The sequence below is a fragment of the Taudactylus pleione genome, unplaced genomic scaffold (assembly GCF_031769625.1).
Source record: "Taudactylus pleione unplaced genomic scaffold, aTauple2 ptg000560l, whole genome shotgun sequence".
Lineage (NCBI taxonomy): Eukaryota > Metazoa > Chordata > Amphibia > Anura > Myobatrachidae > Taudactylus > Taudactylus pleione.
The window spans coordinates 736,829-754,951 of NW_028284962.1; the positions used below are offsets into that span (position 1 = coordinate 736,829).

Below are 18,123 nucleotides of genomic sequence, written 5' to 3' on the forward strand. Positions count from 1 at the left end.
TACACAAAGTGACACTTTCATAGCAACACTTATTGTTTTCTACTGTATCCCTACATTGACTGCTGCCTGAAGAGCTGCCACAGGGTGCCACTATGTACACCACTATAAGGAACAGGCTGCTCTTTGCCCTCATTGTGCTTGACCATAACGTATGCTCATCAAATTATTCTTTTGATACTTTGCACAGAGGCCAGAGCAGTTATCTCTGTTATCCAACGTTACAGACGGACTTTTCCTGCAGCAGGAGCACTGCTGTAAGCTGAGGGCAGTGTGATGCAATATGTTTTCATGTCAGGAAGAAGGAGGAGCTGCAGCTGCTGCTAAGTTGGTTAAAACTGGTCTGGAAGCAGCAGCCAAACTGGGAGGCAGCAGGGAGAGAAAGAGCAGGGCAGTGATTAGCTGCACGTACAGAGGAGGAGGCAGTGTCTGCCCCATCATGTGAGAGCCCTCCCTGCCACACTGTCAGCACCGAGCAGCACTACATCCTCCATCATGTGAGTTCTGGGCACACCCCCTGCCTGTGGGAAATGATATAAGGCAGGCAGCTGGTAGGGTAGGAGTCAGCCCTCTCATGTAAACAGCAGTGGAAGTCTCAGAGGCTGCGAGCAGTGCCCCCTCCACTGCAGAGCCCTGTAGGTATGTATGCTGCGGAGCACATGCTGGAGGGCACAGCAGTGAGGCTGCAGGGATACTGACCCTCTGCAGTCTTGGGGTGCAGTGCTGCCCTGGCATTACTTCTAATGTACATGTATCGATTCAGATGTTGATTAATGTCTTATTACTGGTAATTCAAGTGGTTGTATTTTCAGATGATCCTGTGCTGTGTAATTGTACATGGGCACAAGTGCTTTGGAGGCATTATGCGGTAAACATGACATTGGCTGATGTCTGTATTATATTACAGCGTACGCAGCAGCTTATTGATCTGTTGGTGAGCTTATAATAATACAATTGCGGAAACATGTTAAGCCTGTGTGCAGCTACAGATGGGCCATTACCCTATAGTGCTGTGGAATGCCCCTGTTGTGCCCCCTGGCCAGCGCTGGACTGTGTGTCGCTGATCTAGCCTTTGCAGATGCAGCAAATGAGGTCATTGTGTTGTGGCTGGTGACAGTGCTGAGGCGGCTGAGAGTCCTCCCCTTCTAATACCTGGGGATCATAAAATGGGCGACAAGAAGAGGGGTGTGCTCTCTACAGTAATGTGCATGGGACATGGAACCAGCAGAGTATGTTTAACCCTATCACCTACTCCACGTCTCCAAGCAAAATCCCTTTGTCCTGGCTTGTCCCCTTCAATGCTTTCTATCAGTGCCTGTGCGCTCACCATCTCGCCACTTTATATTGGTTATTGGATACAATGATCGCAGTGGTTTTGTAGTATTTGTTAGAGATTAGGGTTCGTTTATTTTGCTTGTAAATAGATTTGTTGTGTTTTGCATTTTAAATTAAAGCAGAACATGATGGATTTGCCAATGTATTCAGTTACCAATACCGTTCATGGTTAACCCATGTCTAGTCTACATGCCACCAGAAAGTTCCACACAACTTTGGTTGGCGGTAGCAAGTTTATTCATTTTGTTGTTTGCAGTAAGATATGTATTTATATTACTTATATTATCCATTTTGTTTTTATAAAAGACTATCTGTAATTGATACAAACAATGTTGGGTTTAAATGTCAGAATATGTCAAAGTTGCTTATCACATACTACTGTATTTTTGTGAAAGTCGGCCCCACCAATCACAATCAATCAGTCAATCAATGAATCAATCAAGCACTCAGTTATCTGCCTTTGTTAGCAGAGTATTCAAAAGCAGATATTTTTTTTTAAAGAGAATATCATAGTTAATATATCTATTACCTAAATATATCTATGATCGTGGTCTTTGTTCTCATTATATACACACAAAACCACTTAGATTGTGAGAGGTCACAATGACAGTGTAAGTTAGTAAAATGTCCCACTGTATATTTTAATAAAAGGCTTCAAAATCTGCATAATTAGGCTAAAAATAAACATCTTTTCTGAACATGAGTGAGAGGGTCACCAATCTACCATAAACTAGTTATTAGAATCTTATAGCTTTATTTATAAAGAAACTAGCATGATCGTGAACCAAAAGTTTTCCGTATTTTGTAAAAAAATAATGTAAAATTTTGAATGCAACTGTCAAATTGTATTAACTTTTAGCCAACTCAGCTACTCTCCAAACAGTGACCTGGTCCCTTGCTCATTTCACTGTAACTAATACCCCTTTTCCACCTAAATTCCGGGTCTGACCCGGAGTTGGAACAAAGTTCCTATCCGGATCAGACCCGGAATTTTGCCGGCGCCGACTCGGGATATTCCCGAGTCAGCGCCGCTCACACCGCAGTCGGGTCTGCATAGACCCGGCTTTTGCGGAGTGAAAGTGGTCGCTTGGAGATGACGTCATCTCCAAGTGCCACTGAAGCCGGACCAATCGGCCGGCTAGCAGCGCACTCCAGGTCATCGTGACCCGGAGTGCGCTGTTCTCACAGCAGGGTTTCACGGGCTATGCCCGTGTTAAACCCTACTAGTTACCTGGGTTGGATTGCCGGGTCACTCGACCCGGCGATCCAACTCTCTCCCCTTTTACACCAGGGAGCTGCCCGGGTTAACCCTTCAAAAACCCGGGTTTTAGCTCCGGTATAAAAGGGGTATTATACTCACTAACTTAGGCCATAGAAATAACATTTTGGCCTACTAGATTTTTCTAATGTGTATAATATATTTAATTCATGCAATTAGGAAAAGTGACGCAGCTCCTAATGATATTATTAGGCTTCATACACACTTGTATAATACCTCTTTTCCACCAAAACCTCGGGACTGACATGGGTTTTCAGACATGGTTCCAACCCAGGTCAGACACCGTTTACACAGCACCATCGATCTGGGTTATTCTCAGGTCAGCTCCGTTCACACTGAACCTGGGTCTGCCCTGCTAAACTTGTGAGGTCATAAAAAGTAGGAAGTGACTGCTACACAACCACCAATCAGCTCATTTTAGGCATGACCTCGGTCGGATAACTCGGGTTGTGCAGTTTACACGGCACCATTACCCAGGTCCATCCTGGGTCTGACTATGGTAGCTACCTGGGTCGGATTGCCGGGTCACTTGACCCAGGTTTTTTTTCAGGGACCCTTTTACACTGAACTGAGACCCGGGTAGACCCAGCAATAACCCAAGTTTTTGCTCTGGTGTAAAAGGGGTATAAGTGGCATGCGTTGTACTAGCATCTGCACATTATTACACTGCATGTAAACAGTCTGACAATAGAATCCATTGGTTGTAATGTTACTGTACACTCTTTACATATTTACTAGCATTATAGTTCATTGCAGTTTGTCGCATTTTTCTGAACACAACTTTTTTTGTTATGCTTTAACCACCTCAAAACACTGGCAAGAAATGCACGTTAAACAAAAAATACAATGCTAGTGGCTGCATAGTCATAGGTTTGAGAATGTTTATTATATAGATACATTTTATCTATGAATGAGACCTATAGAGCGGTCTCTTGATAAAAGTGAATTAAGATTATGTTAAATGTGAACGTGCATACATCTGAAAATTGATTTTCTTTTTTTGGGGGGGGGATAGCTGATAGGCAATAATAAAGGTTGTTTTATTATTTTACCATATTTTTATGTAGCATTAGTGGTTACCTATTTACTTATGGCCAAATGTTTCATTAGCTCTATAGTCTAGGTTTCAGAATTTATCAAGTGCACTTTATCCTAATTGTGGGAGGAAAACTATTTAGACAGCTGATATCAAATCTTAAAGAGCCAATAAACCTTAGTTGAAAATATTTATTTTCCCACTATCTCCTGGCTCTGCTGAAGTCCTGCAAGGGAAACCCATTCACATATATCACCATGTCCTTGTGGGTGATTTCCTGACTGACTCCATTCCCTGTAAAGTGTATAAGGCCTGGGAGAGTGAGTGATCTGTGCTGCAGAAGTCCTGCAGTGCTTTGTTCCTATCCACCCAAACGTCTGCACAGAAGTGATGCAGGCAATAAAGACTTCTCTGTCAGGACATGTATTTAAGCCTTTGATAGCCAAGGCCCGGGAGTAGGGAAGGGGGATTTGGATGCATTTTAGGAAAGGTCCATATAAATATATAGCTTTACTGGCAAGTATAAATGCACATTGTTAATAAGGTCTGTGAAATACTGTTGCTAATCTGCATACCTGCATTGCAGAGGCACGTTTTTTTTGGAATAGAGCAATGAATGAGTTATGGTGCATACACACAGGACGATCGTCAGCGATAACGATATCGCTGTACGATCTCCCTGCACCTTCCCGGTGTACTGGATGATTGATAGCGATCCTCTAGCACACCACCAACCCACCAATGAAGGGCCAGCGACCCGCGGGTCCCTATGTAACCTGGTCGATATCGACCAGGTTGGCCTGCATGCACGGGCGATGGACGATATCATTATCGTCCATATGTGCCCGTGCATCAGTGGTCGTTGGTGGGTTGGAAGGCACCAAAATATGCACGATATGAACGATAATGATATGATCGATATCGTTATCGTTCATATCGTGCCTTTTTATCGTACCGTGTGTACACACCATTACAGTTTAGAACCTTTCCTCAACTTTTTCCCATTTGAATCACTTGCTTCAGGAGAGGTTATCTCTTTAAAGAGTGACTATAATATGCTGATGGAGTCACTGTTATGCTGTGTAATCTAGTACTTGATCTGATTACGCCTAGGAATGCAGTTTAATAAATGATTTCAGATACAATTATCTATAATAACTTGTCTAGGAGTTATTTTACTCACACTGAGCAGGCATTGCAGAAAGTGTGTTCTCTGTACAACATATACCATATTATGTGTTACTGAATACTTCAGACACTATTGTGAATGTGTACATTTGGGGGCATGGATGTACGTCTTTCTCATGGGTAGGCACGAAACCTGGAAATATGTCAAAGATAATGGTTTCTTAAGACTTGTTTTGTGTGGCAATACATTGTTAATTGCTTATTTTAACCATAATGTCATCTCTACCCATACAAAGAAGAGATCCTAACAACCCCATCACCTACACACAGTTGGGGCAGCCATTTTGTGGGCAGAACCAATATTCATGAACATGTAGTTCACTAAATATTAGTAATATCACTAGAACATGAGGCACATGCTATTCTTAATATACATTACAGACAACAAATGACTGTCACCACATATGAATATTGCTATCTTGAATTTTTTAAGAAAATTAGGAATTTATACATTTATTTCACAAAGCATAGCAGCTATTTTTTTTTATATAGGTCATGTCACTAAATCCATCATTCTCTCTTTCACAGGGTCTCTTTCCAGCCATCTGGGATCTTCACTGCACCAAATTATTTTTTCTTTATTCAGTCTCCCCTAAATTCTCTGCTGACGATAGCTTACTGTTTTGACATTTTCTATACTTCAGTATTAAATTTTAGAATTTCTTTTACAAAAATGGTACAGAAAAAAACCCCTGAAATGAAAGGTTTCCATCGCTCCTTTAAGGTGAGTTGAGGTGCACTATTGAAATGCAGAGGTCATAATGGTAACAGATAGATGACCTGACTTTAGATATTACCTTTGTCATGAAATTGGGCTAAACTATGCACAAGGTGTGTATATCAATAACATGCAAAAATGTTTGTCATTTAAATAAATTAGTGTGCAGCTAGGATCACTTAACTGTAATATGTGTATATATAACAGTGTAATGAAAATAAATAAATGTGCTTTTATATTGATTTATACAGTATATCTAATTATGAAAGGGTAGAAACTGGCTCTGTATGATTTAATGCTCAGAAGAATATGTATTTTAATATCTGTAGCAAAACATAGAAATGTGTCCATACTTACAAACTGCTGAGAATATTATTTGTCCCTCAGAGGCATCTGCTATGACATTTAAGGCACACATCCACTAGAAGACAGGCAAACGACTGCACGATTACGACATTGTGCAGTCGTTTGTCAGTCTGTGATGTGCCTACACTGAATGAGCAGTCGTTCAGTGCAGGCTTATCAATCATCTGCAAACATGCTGAACCTGACGTTATCGTCAGGTTGTACAACATATTTGTCCGATGATAGATGTCTAAACGACCAGCGGGAGCGCGCATCGCTGTTCGTTTTAGACATTTTTCTTAATGATTTTCAAGCGATATGCGATCGATTATTGAACGATAACAATATCGCTATCGTTCAGTCGCTCAATTTAATCGTCTAGTGGATGTGTGCCTTTATTGTAATGCAATCCATATGCTCAAATCATAACTTTTAGGTTATCTCTTCGATTTAAAATGTCAAAATGTACTACTGTACCATTAAATCACATCCTACACAGTGGAAGCAGTTTGGTAAAGGAAAACTTGAATAAAATCATGCATTGTGTGTTGTCATTTTGCAATAAGAAAATGTTAAAAGCCTTTTTTTCATTTTGTAGCTATTTTTGTTGTATGTATAAACATTTTTAATAAACTGTAAACAACACTTCTAGAGTACATTTATCATTCAAAGTTAAAATACAGTTCTTCTCTCTTAAAACTTACATTCAACTAAGAGGATTAGAAATATTTTTGAAATGTTTATTATATATGTAGTCATATATAATTATATCTAAATATTATTTAGCAGGATGTTCGTGAGGCATTGAGTATGAATATGATCCTTCTGCAGCGAAAAAAGTGTTTGTGGCCTCATATGCTGCAAAATCCCCAGTGGCCACCTCGTGTGTGTATGTTTCAGGCTGCATTTAGCTCGTCCTCTCAGTGACGTCTATAACTACCTCCCCCTTTTTAAAATAAAACTTGTTGCCAGGCAGACTGAGGGAAGGTGGAGTTATAGGCAGAGGAAGTTTGTAAGACATGCCCCAGACTTGTCTCAACTCAGAGCTGGTTAGCAATCATTTATTATATATATATACAGTATATTGCCCCATGTAAATATATATTTTGTTTTTCTGCACATTTCCTAGATTTTCTTTTCTTAGCAAAACCATTATGAGTTGGTTGAAATGAATAAAAAAAAGTCATATCAGGTTTTATCCAATATATTTCCCAGTGATAAAACAGTTTAATTTTGTATTGTTAAATAGTTGTTTTGTATTCACTTACATTTCTATTTAACCTGGCAAAAATCCTTCTCACTGGAAATTAGAGCATGATATCCCTCTTGTGTATCATGGGCAAGGATAGATCCAGTGTGTATTGTGGTACAGATTTGGGGAGATTATTATTTTTTCATGTGCAGATGTTTTTGAGAAGGTTCATTGTTATTAAGGGAGTGAAGATATCCAAGGCTACATACTGAAACATGTTTTTCCATACATGTAACTGAGGTTTATGCATTAAAAAATAAACATCTTTCAAGTCATTGGAAAAAATTAAATTTTCCATTTCTGCGGATAGCTTTCATGCAATGCAGCATCTGTATCTTTTACCAAAACATGATAATGCACTAATTCAGTGTATTGCACTGTCCTAAGACGCAACCTGCATTCAAGTTTTCTTTTTGTATTGCTGGAATAATGTGAGGTAGAAAGGCTTTTTTTTAGCTAAGACAATTATTCCTCTTGCTTTGTTTTAGGGCCAAAACCCTTTTGAGATGGTAGATTATGGAGTAGAGTCCAGAAACATGGAGTCCGTGTTCAATTTCGACTGCCCCTCACGTCCTGGTAAATACTGCAAGCTACAGACTATGGAGCTAATGTATTAGTGTGGAATCCTTTATTAGTCTAGATCAGTGGTCTCCAACCTTTAGCTCGCGTCTTAATTTTGGTAGCTCACCTAGCTGCAGTACTGCTGAGTCAACTAGGAGGAAGTAACTTCTGACGTGTGCTCCTCCATGGCATCGACGTCATGGGTGGAGCCACAGGGAAGCATGTCAGGTGATTTCCGCAGCCTCTACAGCAATCACCTGACATGCTTCCCCGTGGTTCCACCCACTGCCTCTACGCTACAGCGGAGTGAGTGACTCCCTCCCAGCCCTGCCAGATAAAATCACACAGCAGCCCTGCCTATATCTTTTGCTCCTCTATTGCAAGTACCTCCTTGGAGCCGGTAATCAACAGTGAAATGTGCCTGTGCTTATATTTTATTTACAAACTACAACAATATCACTGTAATAATTAAATGCATTTTATTTTCTATGAAACATTTTTTTTTTTCCATTAAATTACCTTCAATTGTTTGGTTATTAGCCAGATTTTTTTTTCGACAATTTTAATAGCTCTTCAGGAGGTTTCATTTTTCTAAAGTAGCTCACACCTCAATTAACATTGGAGACCACTGGTGTAGATGTACTAGGGGTTCGGTTTCGGGAATGACAAAGCTGTTGGGCACTAGATGTAAAAGGCAATGACCTTTTTTCCACAGAGATGTGACTTCAGCTTGATTCATGAGTACTTCTTTTGTTGCCATTGTCCTCATAGACATGCCTTCTAGTGCTCCCATTGATATTCCTGATGCCAAGAAAAGAACAAAGAAGAAAAAACGATGCAGGGCAACAGACAGCTTCACTGGACGGTTTGAAGGTCAGTATAACTGATGTGTTTCTGATGGGTAGTTAACAGTTTCTGTTTTAGTTTGCATAAGCTAAAGCCCTTTGTTGTGCCGTCCCTAGGACTCACTGTGCATTGCAATAATCAGAGTTTCTATATATGATCTCTATAGACATGTACCATCTACAGGAAGAGGTTCTTGGGGAAGGCGCTTATGCCAGAGTCCAAAGTTGCGTTAACCTAATCACCAATAAAGAATACGCAGTGAAGGTGAGTCCTTGGGTCTTTAAGTTCCTCTTTTCCACTTTAAATGTCACCACTTGTAAACAGTCATTGCTATTCACCTTGTCTGATAGGTAAACAAATACATCTCTCTGTAATTAAATGAGGACCCCACCTAAAATATGTATAGTCCTTTGCATAAGGAATTTTTTTTAAATAACTGACCAGCAAGCAGTTGTGTGTAAGAAAGAATCCAGGACCACTTACAGTCCTCATGAACAGAGTAATGTTCCACCATAGGTCATCTTTATAATTGATTCTGTCCATACACAGAGTATAGCTCTTGTATCACTGATAGTGTTGTCTTATCCCCAGTCTGACTTGCAGCCATATGGTGACCTTGATTTTATGCTGGTGCTCTATGATCATAATGTTTTAGATGATACTGGTCCTTTTAAAATAGCTGCCTATGCCCACAAGTATTAAGTTCACAATGTGAATTGATGATCACTTGACCATGTCAACCTGGGTTACCCTCCTTTTTTCTATGAAATGTTGAATAATTTAACCTTTTTATTGCTCTGATGAACAATGTTATTAGTATTGCATTAGCAGGGCTTTGAACTGATGCTGGCCTGCACTAAAACTTATTTCAGTAGCAGTCCATGTAAAAACTGATTACAAATCATTGTATTGCTTATAGCAGCTCTAATTAATTGAATGTAAATATATTGGGCATAGCTTAGACTTACAATAATAAAACTTGCACTACCTTACTGGTCCCTAAAGAGAAATTAGTCCTTGCTTTAATGTGAAAGCATTTTTTTTTAAGATTTGATGACTTAGTTGTTTTTATTTTTCTTCTATTTTAACAATGAAATCTATATCAGATTATTGAAAAACGACCTGGTCATAGCCGAAACAGAGTTTTCAGGGAGGTGGAAATGCTATATCAATGTCAGGGCCACAGGTGAGAGTGCAGTTTACACTTATTTGACTTGTTTACCATTAAAAAGAGTGACATAAAGTTTATAACACATGTTTTGTCTGTCACAGCAATGTCCTAGAGCTAATAGAGTTCTTTGAGGAAGAGGACAAATTCTACCTGGTGTTTGAGAAGATGTGTGGTGGTGAGTGTTATATACCTAATTCTTCCTCATGTTAAAGCAAATTTTCCTTGTTTATTTCTTCGTGCTTCTGTTATACCCCTTTTCCACCAAAAACCCGGGTCCGACCTGGGTTTTGAAACATGGTTCCAACTCAGGTCAGACAACGTTTACACAGCACCATCGATCTGGGATATTTTCAGTTTAGCCACGTTCACACTGAGCCTGGGTCTGCCCTGCTAAACTTGAGAGGTCATAAAAAGTGGGAGGTGACTGCTCCACAACCACCAATCAGCTCATTTTAGGCATGACCCAGGTCGGATAACCCGGGTTGCGTCGTTTACACTGCTCCATTACCATGTCCATCCTGGGTCTGACCCTGGTAGCTACCTGGGTTGGATTGCCAGGTCACTTGACCCGGGTTATTATTCAGGGACCCTTTTACACTGAGCTGCGACTCGGGTAGATCCAGGTTTTTGCTCTGGTGTAAAAGGGGTATTAACGATTCTCTGCATTATAAAACCCTCCCTCTCCTTCTCCACACTCTTCCTTCACATGGCATATTGACATATTGATTTGAAAACTGCTAATGTTGGATACACACTGGCCGACTTTCAGTTGAACGGCCGATATATCGCGTTTCCGTCGTCCAAACTGTACGGACGATATGTCTGTGAACAACGTCGTTCAGACATATCGGCACATCGTGCTGTGTGTATGGGTGTATTGCTGCAGAGGCCGCCAGTGACTGATAGCTCAACTGGGCAGGCACATGTAAATGCCTCCCCCCCCCCCCCCCCCCTGTTGTGATGTCAGCCACAACCCATTGGGCCGACGATTGGCAAGTGTGTATGCACTTACCAATCATAAAATAGCATGGTGGATCGTCTGGACGACCTAATCATCGCCCTAGTGTGTACCCAGCTGAAGGCTATCAGTTGCATGCTTAAAAGATACCTAACTTGCTACTTAAAGTAAAAGACATGTGGGATTGCTGCTTTAAACAAGTTTCTAATTTTTTATTTTTTTTTAATTTCAAGAAATCTGAAAACAATTTGTTTGATGTAGAGAAGGGGTGTGGAAAGTAACATAAAAAAAGTATAAATTAGCATTATAAGTTTGATTCGTATTGCTCACAGGTTCCATACTTAATCACATTCACCGGCGCAGACATTTCAATGAGAGAGAAGCCAGCTTTGTGGTGCGAGATATTGCTGGGGCACTGAACTATTTGCACAACAAAGGTATGTTCAAAACACCGGTATTCAAAAATGTCCAAAACGAGTGAAATGGGCAACATAACAGGCTCCTGCCATATTCCCTGTTTTTGAAGGAATCTCTGCTGGAAAAATGTAATTTACAAAATACTTGACTGACTTATTATCTAGGAATTGGTTATCTTACTTCTGTGATGTACTATTCATGGTAAATTACTTTCTAGATGGAATTTAATCATGTCATTTATATTTCTGTAGGTATAGCACATCGAGATTTAAAACCTGAAAACATCCTCTGTGAAAGTCCACATCAGGTGAGTGTGTGGGGAAAAATGTATTTCACTTCAATAAGAAGCCTGGGTCTTAATTACAGAAAACCTCCCCCACTCTTAATCTACAAAAAGCAACAGGTAGACTTCCAATTTACCAGATCCCCGCCATGGTAGGTTGAATTTTAGCTTTCCAAGACCTCATATTGCTAGATGTTGTTCACTGTGATCACTGAGGTGTCAGGCATTCAAACTTTCTATGGCTTTCTTAGAATTAGAACTGACCGTTGAAGAGAAACCAGTGTATCTGTCAAATAGTTTGAGTCTCAGACAATGGACTGACCCATATTATTATTATTATTATTTTATTATTATACTCTATTTATCGTGTTTAGTTTTAAGGATCAGGGAGAAGTTTTATAATTATTTTACTTTTATTCATATGGTGTTATATTCTGCACCTCTATACAATCAGGGTAAATTTATTTATTTATTTACAGTTTCTTATATAGCGCAGCATATTCCGTTGCGCTTTACAATTGTCAACATTGATAGAACAAAACTGGGTAATAACAGACAGATATATAAGTAGGAAGGCCCTGCTCGCAAGCTTACAATCTATAGGGAAATAGGCATTGATACACAAGGATAGGTGCTATATATTGCATCTTGGTCCAGCCACAATGCACAGTTTCTTGGTTGGCTGCATGATCCAGTCACACAGGAATGTCGGCCAAATGTCATGAGGATGTGAGAGAAAGACAATGTGTGAGGTTATGTGTGGACTGTAAAAGGGGATGTAATTAGATATGGTAACTATGAAGGTAAATTAAAAAAATACAGTAACAAAAACTATTGTACAAAACTATTGTACATGATAAGATCTTGTTAATTCTAAGGCTTAATTTGGATGTATAGCATTAAAAGAGCTTTCCATTTTGTGTTAAAAAACGGGTTACACAACCCAATTACCCAATTTATTTCTTAAATGACACTTACTCTGGTGGCAGCAGGTAGAAAATAGATGGCACAGATATCTAGCTCTGCTATAAATAAAAGCGGGGTCCTAAAGTGGGCGTCATGGCCATCCATTTGAGAGATGAGTTTTATTTCAAGCCACATGTTGTATCTTGGTTCTTTGAGATACACTGATCTCCAGCAGCTACTCCTAATTCCATGCAACCTCCCAATTAAATGAAGGCCAAGAAAGGCTGCTTCTTACAAGCGTCGGGGTTCCACTGATACAATAGTGGGTGTCCAGTCCCCAGCACTTGAGCTAGATGCAAAATTGAATTAGCAGATTATGAATATACATAGATTGTGAATATTTTGGTAAAAGGCTAAAATGGAATAACTCATATTATTTTCCATGTAATAATGTATTTAATGCTTGTAATAATAAAACTTCTATCTATTGTTTACTAGGTGTCGCCAGTGAAGATCTGTGACTTTGACCTTGGTAGTGGGATCAAACTGAACAGTGATTGCTCTCCTATATCCACCCCAGAACTTTTAACTCCGGTGAGAAAACAAACTTATAAGGTTTCAGTGATCGCATCAATGCAAATCTGTTTATACAACAGGAAAGTTTTAGGAATCATGTTAAAATATATTTTCAAACTAATGTAATTACAAATAGAGAATAGTTTATGGGTCTTTTAGATTTTGGCATATTACACTCCCATTCAGTGTGGGGCACATGCGGGTCACTACATTTTGCACTGAGGAGATGTATCTGAGCTCTAGTGTGTTGGGGAGCTGTGTAGAGGCAGGAGTAGTCGTATGTGCCTGAGATCCACCTCCAGATTGAATCTTTTTGGAGGTTTCCGGTACCAGCTCTATTTCCATCAGCTTCTCCTGCCTCCAGTAGGTATAGAGAAGGTGGGCTAGAAAGTAATCATGCAAATTGGAGGTCAAAATCTCCATCAAATAAATCTAATGCAAATTGAAAATGTACTATGTATGAAGTAGTATGAATTAAATTAGCACTATGGAAAGTATCTTCTCACATGAGTAATGGTTGTATCATCGGCATGGGCAAGGTGGTCAGAATGACTCATGCAGTAATTGATAGACCTGTTCTCATGTGAGCTGATCCTGAAACCCTACACTCTTGGACAGTCAGAGGACTGACTTTGCTGAAACAGGTCCATGTAATGAGTTGGAAACTAAATGCTTTGCTTGGCTTCCTGGAATCTTTTTTTACATTTACACCCCTTATTTTGTTGATCTGCTTCTGCCCTTGACCTCCATAGATTCCCCCCACCTCCTTTATTAGTGTGTGTCCACTTTCTGCCAAGAGGTTTATTCTCCCTCGTTTCTACCTTCTCCTCCCTGCCAATTCTCAGAAAGCAAAATGTATCCTGGCACTTGCCCAGAGGCTGGTTTGCTAGTTGAAGGCCGGAGTGTAAACATCAATGTCCGAAAGTGACCCTGTAAGGAGGCTAACCCCTTATCTGCTAACTACTATTGCATTACACTGTTATTAAGTAACTAATACATTTAATCCAAGAGTAGTAGGGAGCATGACTTCCTGGTATATCTTTAATTCTCCCTTTCGTGTCCCCTATTGCGAAAATCACCACTGTTTTGGAATATATGTAATTAAATGCAGCATGAGTAATGTTTGTGTCTGTGCCTGCAGTGTGGTTCTGCAGAGTATATGGCGCCTGAAGTGGTGGAAGCATTTAACGAGGAAGCATCGATATATGACAAGCGGTGTGATTTGTGGAGCCTTGGGGTGATCTTGTACATCATGTTGAGTGGCTATCCACCATTTGTGGGGCACTGTGGAAGTGACTGTGGCTGGGATAGAGGAGAGGCCTGCCCAGCTTGTCAGGTAAATGCGGGAGCACTCCTCTGCTTTTCTGCAATAATCATTTTTTTCTCTCTGTATTGTTCTGATGTTTCTTCATTTTTTACTATCAGAATATGCTATTTGTGAGTATTCAGGAAGGTAAATATGAGTTCCCAGATAAAGACTGGGCTCATATATCCTCTGGAGCCAAAGACCTCATCTCCAAATTGCTGCTTCGAGATGCTAAGAAGAGACTGAGTGCAGCACAAGTTTTACAACACCCATGGGTACAAGGGGTAAGTCACAAAATGATTCTGCTCTGGGCACTGATTACGAATAATTACTGATTACAAATAAGGGGACACCAGTCAGAAAGAATTGGGATTTACAGCAGTGGCCTAGTAATATGTTTTTCTAATTCACAACCATGATAAAAATTAATTTGAACCCTCCTGGTGTTAGCAGTCTCGAGGGCAGATGCCCTCTGCTCTAACTTGCCCCTGCTGATATTTCTTGAGTCTTTATTTAATGTACAGCCAGGCGTACACTAACTAAACCTGCGTTTTGATATTGTCCTGCGAAACTCAAAACTGCATACATCAGCCATTCTACACAACTTGCTTTTGTAGAGCAGATCACCTCCCTTACATTACATAAATAATGGAAAGGAAATCCTCCTGCACCAGACTAAAGATAATTATGATGTAGTGTGTGTTGGTTATGCTCTGATGGATTTGCTATGAACTGATTTAACAGTTAACGGAACGTAAGAGCGTAAAACATAAGAAAAAAACTCTTTGTGGAGGCGCTCTTTGGGAAAAATATTATCTAAAATATAGCTTTTATTCAGTATTCGTTAAGGAGCTCAATAACCACAAATTCACAAGGAGAGAAAAAAGAAGGAAATTCTCCTAAAATGACCTAACCGGTCCTCCTGCTTTGAATAATTATACAATTTAAAGCTTATAAAAAAATGACCAATCTGGCAAAACAACCTGTGTATGTGAACAAACCCATATTTTAGATTTTTTTTTTCTTATGTTTTGCTCTCTTGTGGAACATACCTGTTAAATCCTTTTAATCACATGCAAAACCGTGAAATAATGGATGTACAATTAAATGTTTTTGAAACAAAAAATGTTTGCTTTGTGTCCTAATTAGATCTTTCCATTGTGTATTTTGACCATTTTGTTCTTCTTTACAGTGTGCACCAGATAATACACTCCCGACTCCAATTATCCTCCAAAGGTAAGTTATAATTGCATTTTAAGGGTCATTTGCAATAAAACATAATAAATATATAAATGAAGATTCTGTTAGGTAACAACTTTTATAGTGTGTCACTGCCATCACTAGACTGACATGTGGAGGTTTCATTAATTGTGGCTTAATTAATAAAATGGTACAATGAGCAATAATGTACTGTAAGCAATGAGATTCCAGATTTTATTGTTCTGACTACACAGAACTGCTAAAAGGGAGTTGTTACTAATAGCATTGCATTGCTGCTCAGTACTGTGTTTATGACCCACAAAATATATGAATATTCCTGAAGAATGTACTAGGCTATGTATTGAAGTCTGAACTTGCGTGCATTTTTTAACAGGAACAGTAGTGCCAAAGATCTGACATCATTTGCCGCTGAAGCTATCGCAATGAACCGCCAGTTGATGGAGCAAGAAGAGGAAGAGCAAGGAGCAAACTCCTCTGCCTCATGCCCCTTCGTGGTCAAAGCTACCTCTTGCTCCATGCGACTCTCCCCTCCATCTGAATCCAAGCTGGCCAAGAGGAGACAGCAGGGAAGCAAAGGGGGCATCTCTCCTCCTAGCCTAGCACCGCTCCTTATTGTCAGTGACTGAATGCATGTCCAGCTTTCCCTTTACTTAGGCAAGATCCACAACTAAGCATCTGGTACTGACTAGCTTCCCAGAGGGAATATTTTTTTCTGAACCTTCAATTCCCAGGCAATGGGACATTAATAGAAAAGAGAATTGGGTAGGTAAATGCAATTCCATATTATTTGGGAATGGTTTATTAATATTGAAATGTTTGAGAGGTGCACTCATTTCAAAGAGCTTTAAGCACTAGATCCTTTTGGGATTTTCCTTGCTTCCACATCTGTCTTTTGCTGTCAAAGCTGTATGGCTCTTGATCACTTGAAGTGGATGGAGGCAAAGGCACTTATACTGTTTGCAATTTTTTTTAAAAGGGGGCCATAATACCTTAAACAGTTTCATATACATATCAAATTCATGTACTAAGAGTTGGTGTTGGTGAAGCTAACATTTAAGCAGGTGCATGTTTTTGAAATCTATATGGGTGAATTATGTTTTTGGTTATTATTCTTGTAAAAAGGCAGGAATGCCTTTGTTTGAAGGCACTGTAACCTACAAAAAAAACATTTCATTGTCCAGTACAGGGAAATGTATATGCTATGCATTGCTTTTTATATATCTCTTTGTACAGACTATGAGAAAATGTTAGAGGGTTGTATCTGGTTTCCCCTTTGGCTGATATTTTTATATTTTATTTGTAGTCTGTGTGGACCTTGCTACAACCTCGATAACATCAAGTCCACCACCCTCAATACATTATGCCCCGTCAAATCTGTGTTGGGAAGATTTTGGGACAACCTAAACAGACACAGGACAGAGGGGATTAAAAAAATAAAATAAACAAAACTTTAAAAATAAATAAATAAACACTCTGGTTGACTCCAGAAGCTGGAGTCTGCTAGTAATCATGGTAACATCTTTTAGGCAACATCTTGCAACTGGAATATTCCAAATTTAATCCTTTCATATTTGCATTAGATTGTTATAAAGGAAACAAAAATATAGGGTTATTGTGGTTTTCAAATATTTTATTTCTCACTAAGGTTCTCACTGTCACTTCCGGTTTCTGGAAAGTTGGACTGTATGCTACCGAATGCTTTGTATTTGTTTGTGTCATACTACAGAGCACCATTGCCCCTGTACCCTGGAAAACCAGTGACATTGGCGAAACAGGCTGCACTGTTCTATCTATGAATGATTTCATATATATTTTGCATATATAGACATATTTTCCATACATAAATACAATGCAAATCTGTGTATGCAAGTAAGAAATCTGCCTGAATATGTATTTGCGTATATGTATGTGACTGTGTGCTTATATATATATGTATGTGTGTGTATATATATATATATATATATATATGGCAGGTGTATATCAGTGCGCTAGTCCAAACATTTTGAACAGTACCAATGTCCTGGGAATGCACCCAAATCCCCTTGCGTTTCTGTCTCCTCTGTGAGATCTAGTATATGCAAATGTAATCCAGGGCACGGATCCCACACTATAAGAACCGTCGTCTTCCCCAAAGATAATGCCCGAATCCAGTTGGGGATAATTCTTAGAGTAAAACATAAACAGGGGGCGCTACATCATGCGTAAAAGTATAACAGTTCATTGCAATCAATAAAAATCTTTGACAGTGTGCGTACCAAAACATGTGGTTTCCACCACAGTAAGTATAGTAGGTGATAGGAAAAGGATAGCCCGGCCGGTAACCCGAATGTCTTCAGGGACTTCTGCAGGAGTTGTTTCCTTTACATGATCAGAACGCCAAGCCACGATCAAATGCGTTTCGTCATCGGACTTCGTCAGGAGGCTTCCTGACGACGTGCAATGATGAAACGCGTAGGGTCGTGGCTTGGCGTTCTGATCATGTAAAGGAAACAACTCCTGCAGAAGTCCCTGAAGACATTCGGGTTACCGGCCGGGCTATCCTTTTCCTATCACCGCATGTTTTGGTATGCACACTGTCATAAAAATGTTTATTGATTGCAATAAACTGTTATACTTTTACGCACGATGTGGTGCCCCCTGTTTAAGCTTTACTCTTAAATATATATCTAAAAAATGTGTATGTGTGTGTATATATATGTGTGTGTGTATGTATGTATATGTGTGTATG

General features: G+C 39.5%; 1 protein-coding gene across 1 annotated transcript; it reads left to right on the forward strand.

The window, feature by feature from the left end:
* The first annotated feature begins 544 nt into the window (after positions 1 to 544).
* Positions 545 to 17,672, forward strand: MKNK2 (MAPK interacting serine/threonine kinase 2). Its single transcript, XM_088452979.1, has 14 exons — positions 545 to 636; positions 5,364 to 5,559; positions 7,639 to 7,726; positions 8,483 to 8,584; positions 8,724 to 8,821; positions 9,664 to 9,743; positions 9,830 to 9,903; positions 11,019 to 11,123; positions 11,355 to 11,410; positions 12,791 to 12,886; positions 14,010 to 14,204; positions 14,294 to 14,458; positions 15,367 to 15,410; positions 15,769 to 17,672. Exons 2-14 carry the CDS (start codon positions 5,509 to 5,511, stop codon positions 16,019 to 16,021), a joined length of 1,407 nt encoding a protein of 468 aa, XP_088309105.1. The 5' UTR covers positions 545 to 636; positions 5,364 to 5,508; the 3' UTR covers positions 16,022 to 17,672.
* The last annotated feature ends 451 nt before the right edge of the window (positions 17,673 to 18,123 follow it).

Bases quoted from the DNA above. Each gene is read 5' to 3' on its own strand.
- MKNK2 (XM_088452979.1), top strand. From the start codon at position 5,509: ATGGTACAGAAAAAAACCCCTGAAATGAAAGGTTTCCATCGCTCCTTT. The intron at 11,411-12,790 runs GTGAGTGTGTGG...ATTGTTTACTAG, and splicing joins TCTGTGAAAGTCCACATCAG to GTGTCGCCAGTGAAGATCTG. The intron at 15,411-15,768 runs GTAAGTTATAAT...ATTTTTTAACAG, and splicing joins ACTCCAATTATCCTCCAAAG to GAACAGTAGTGCCAAAGATC.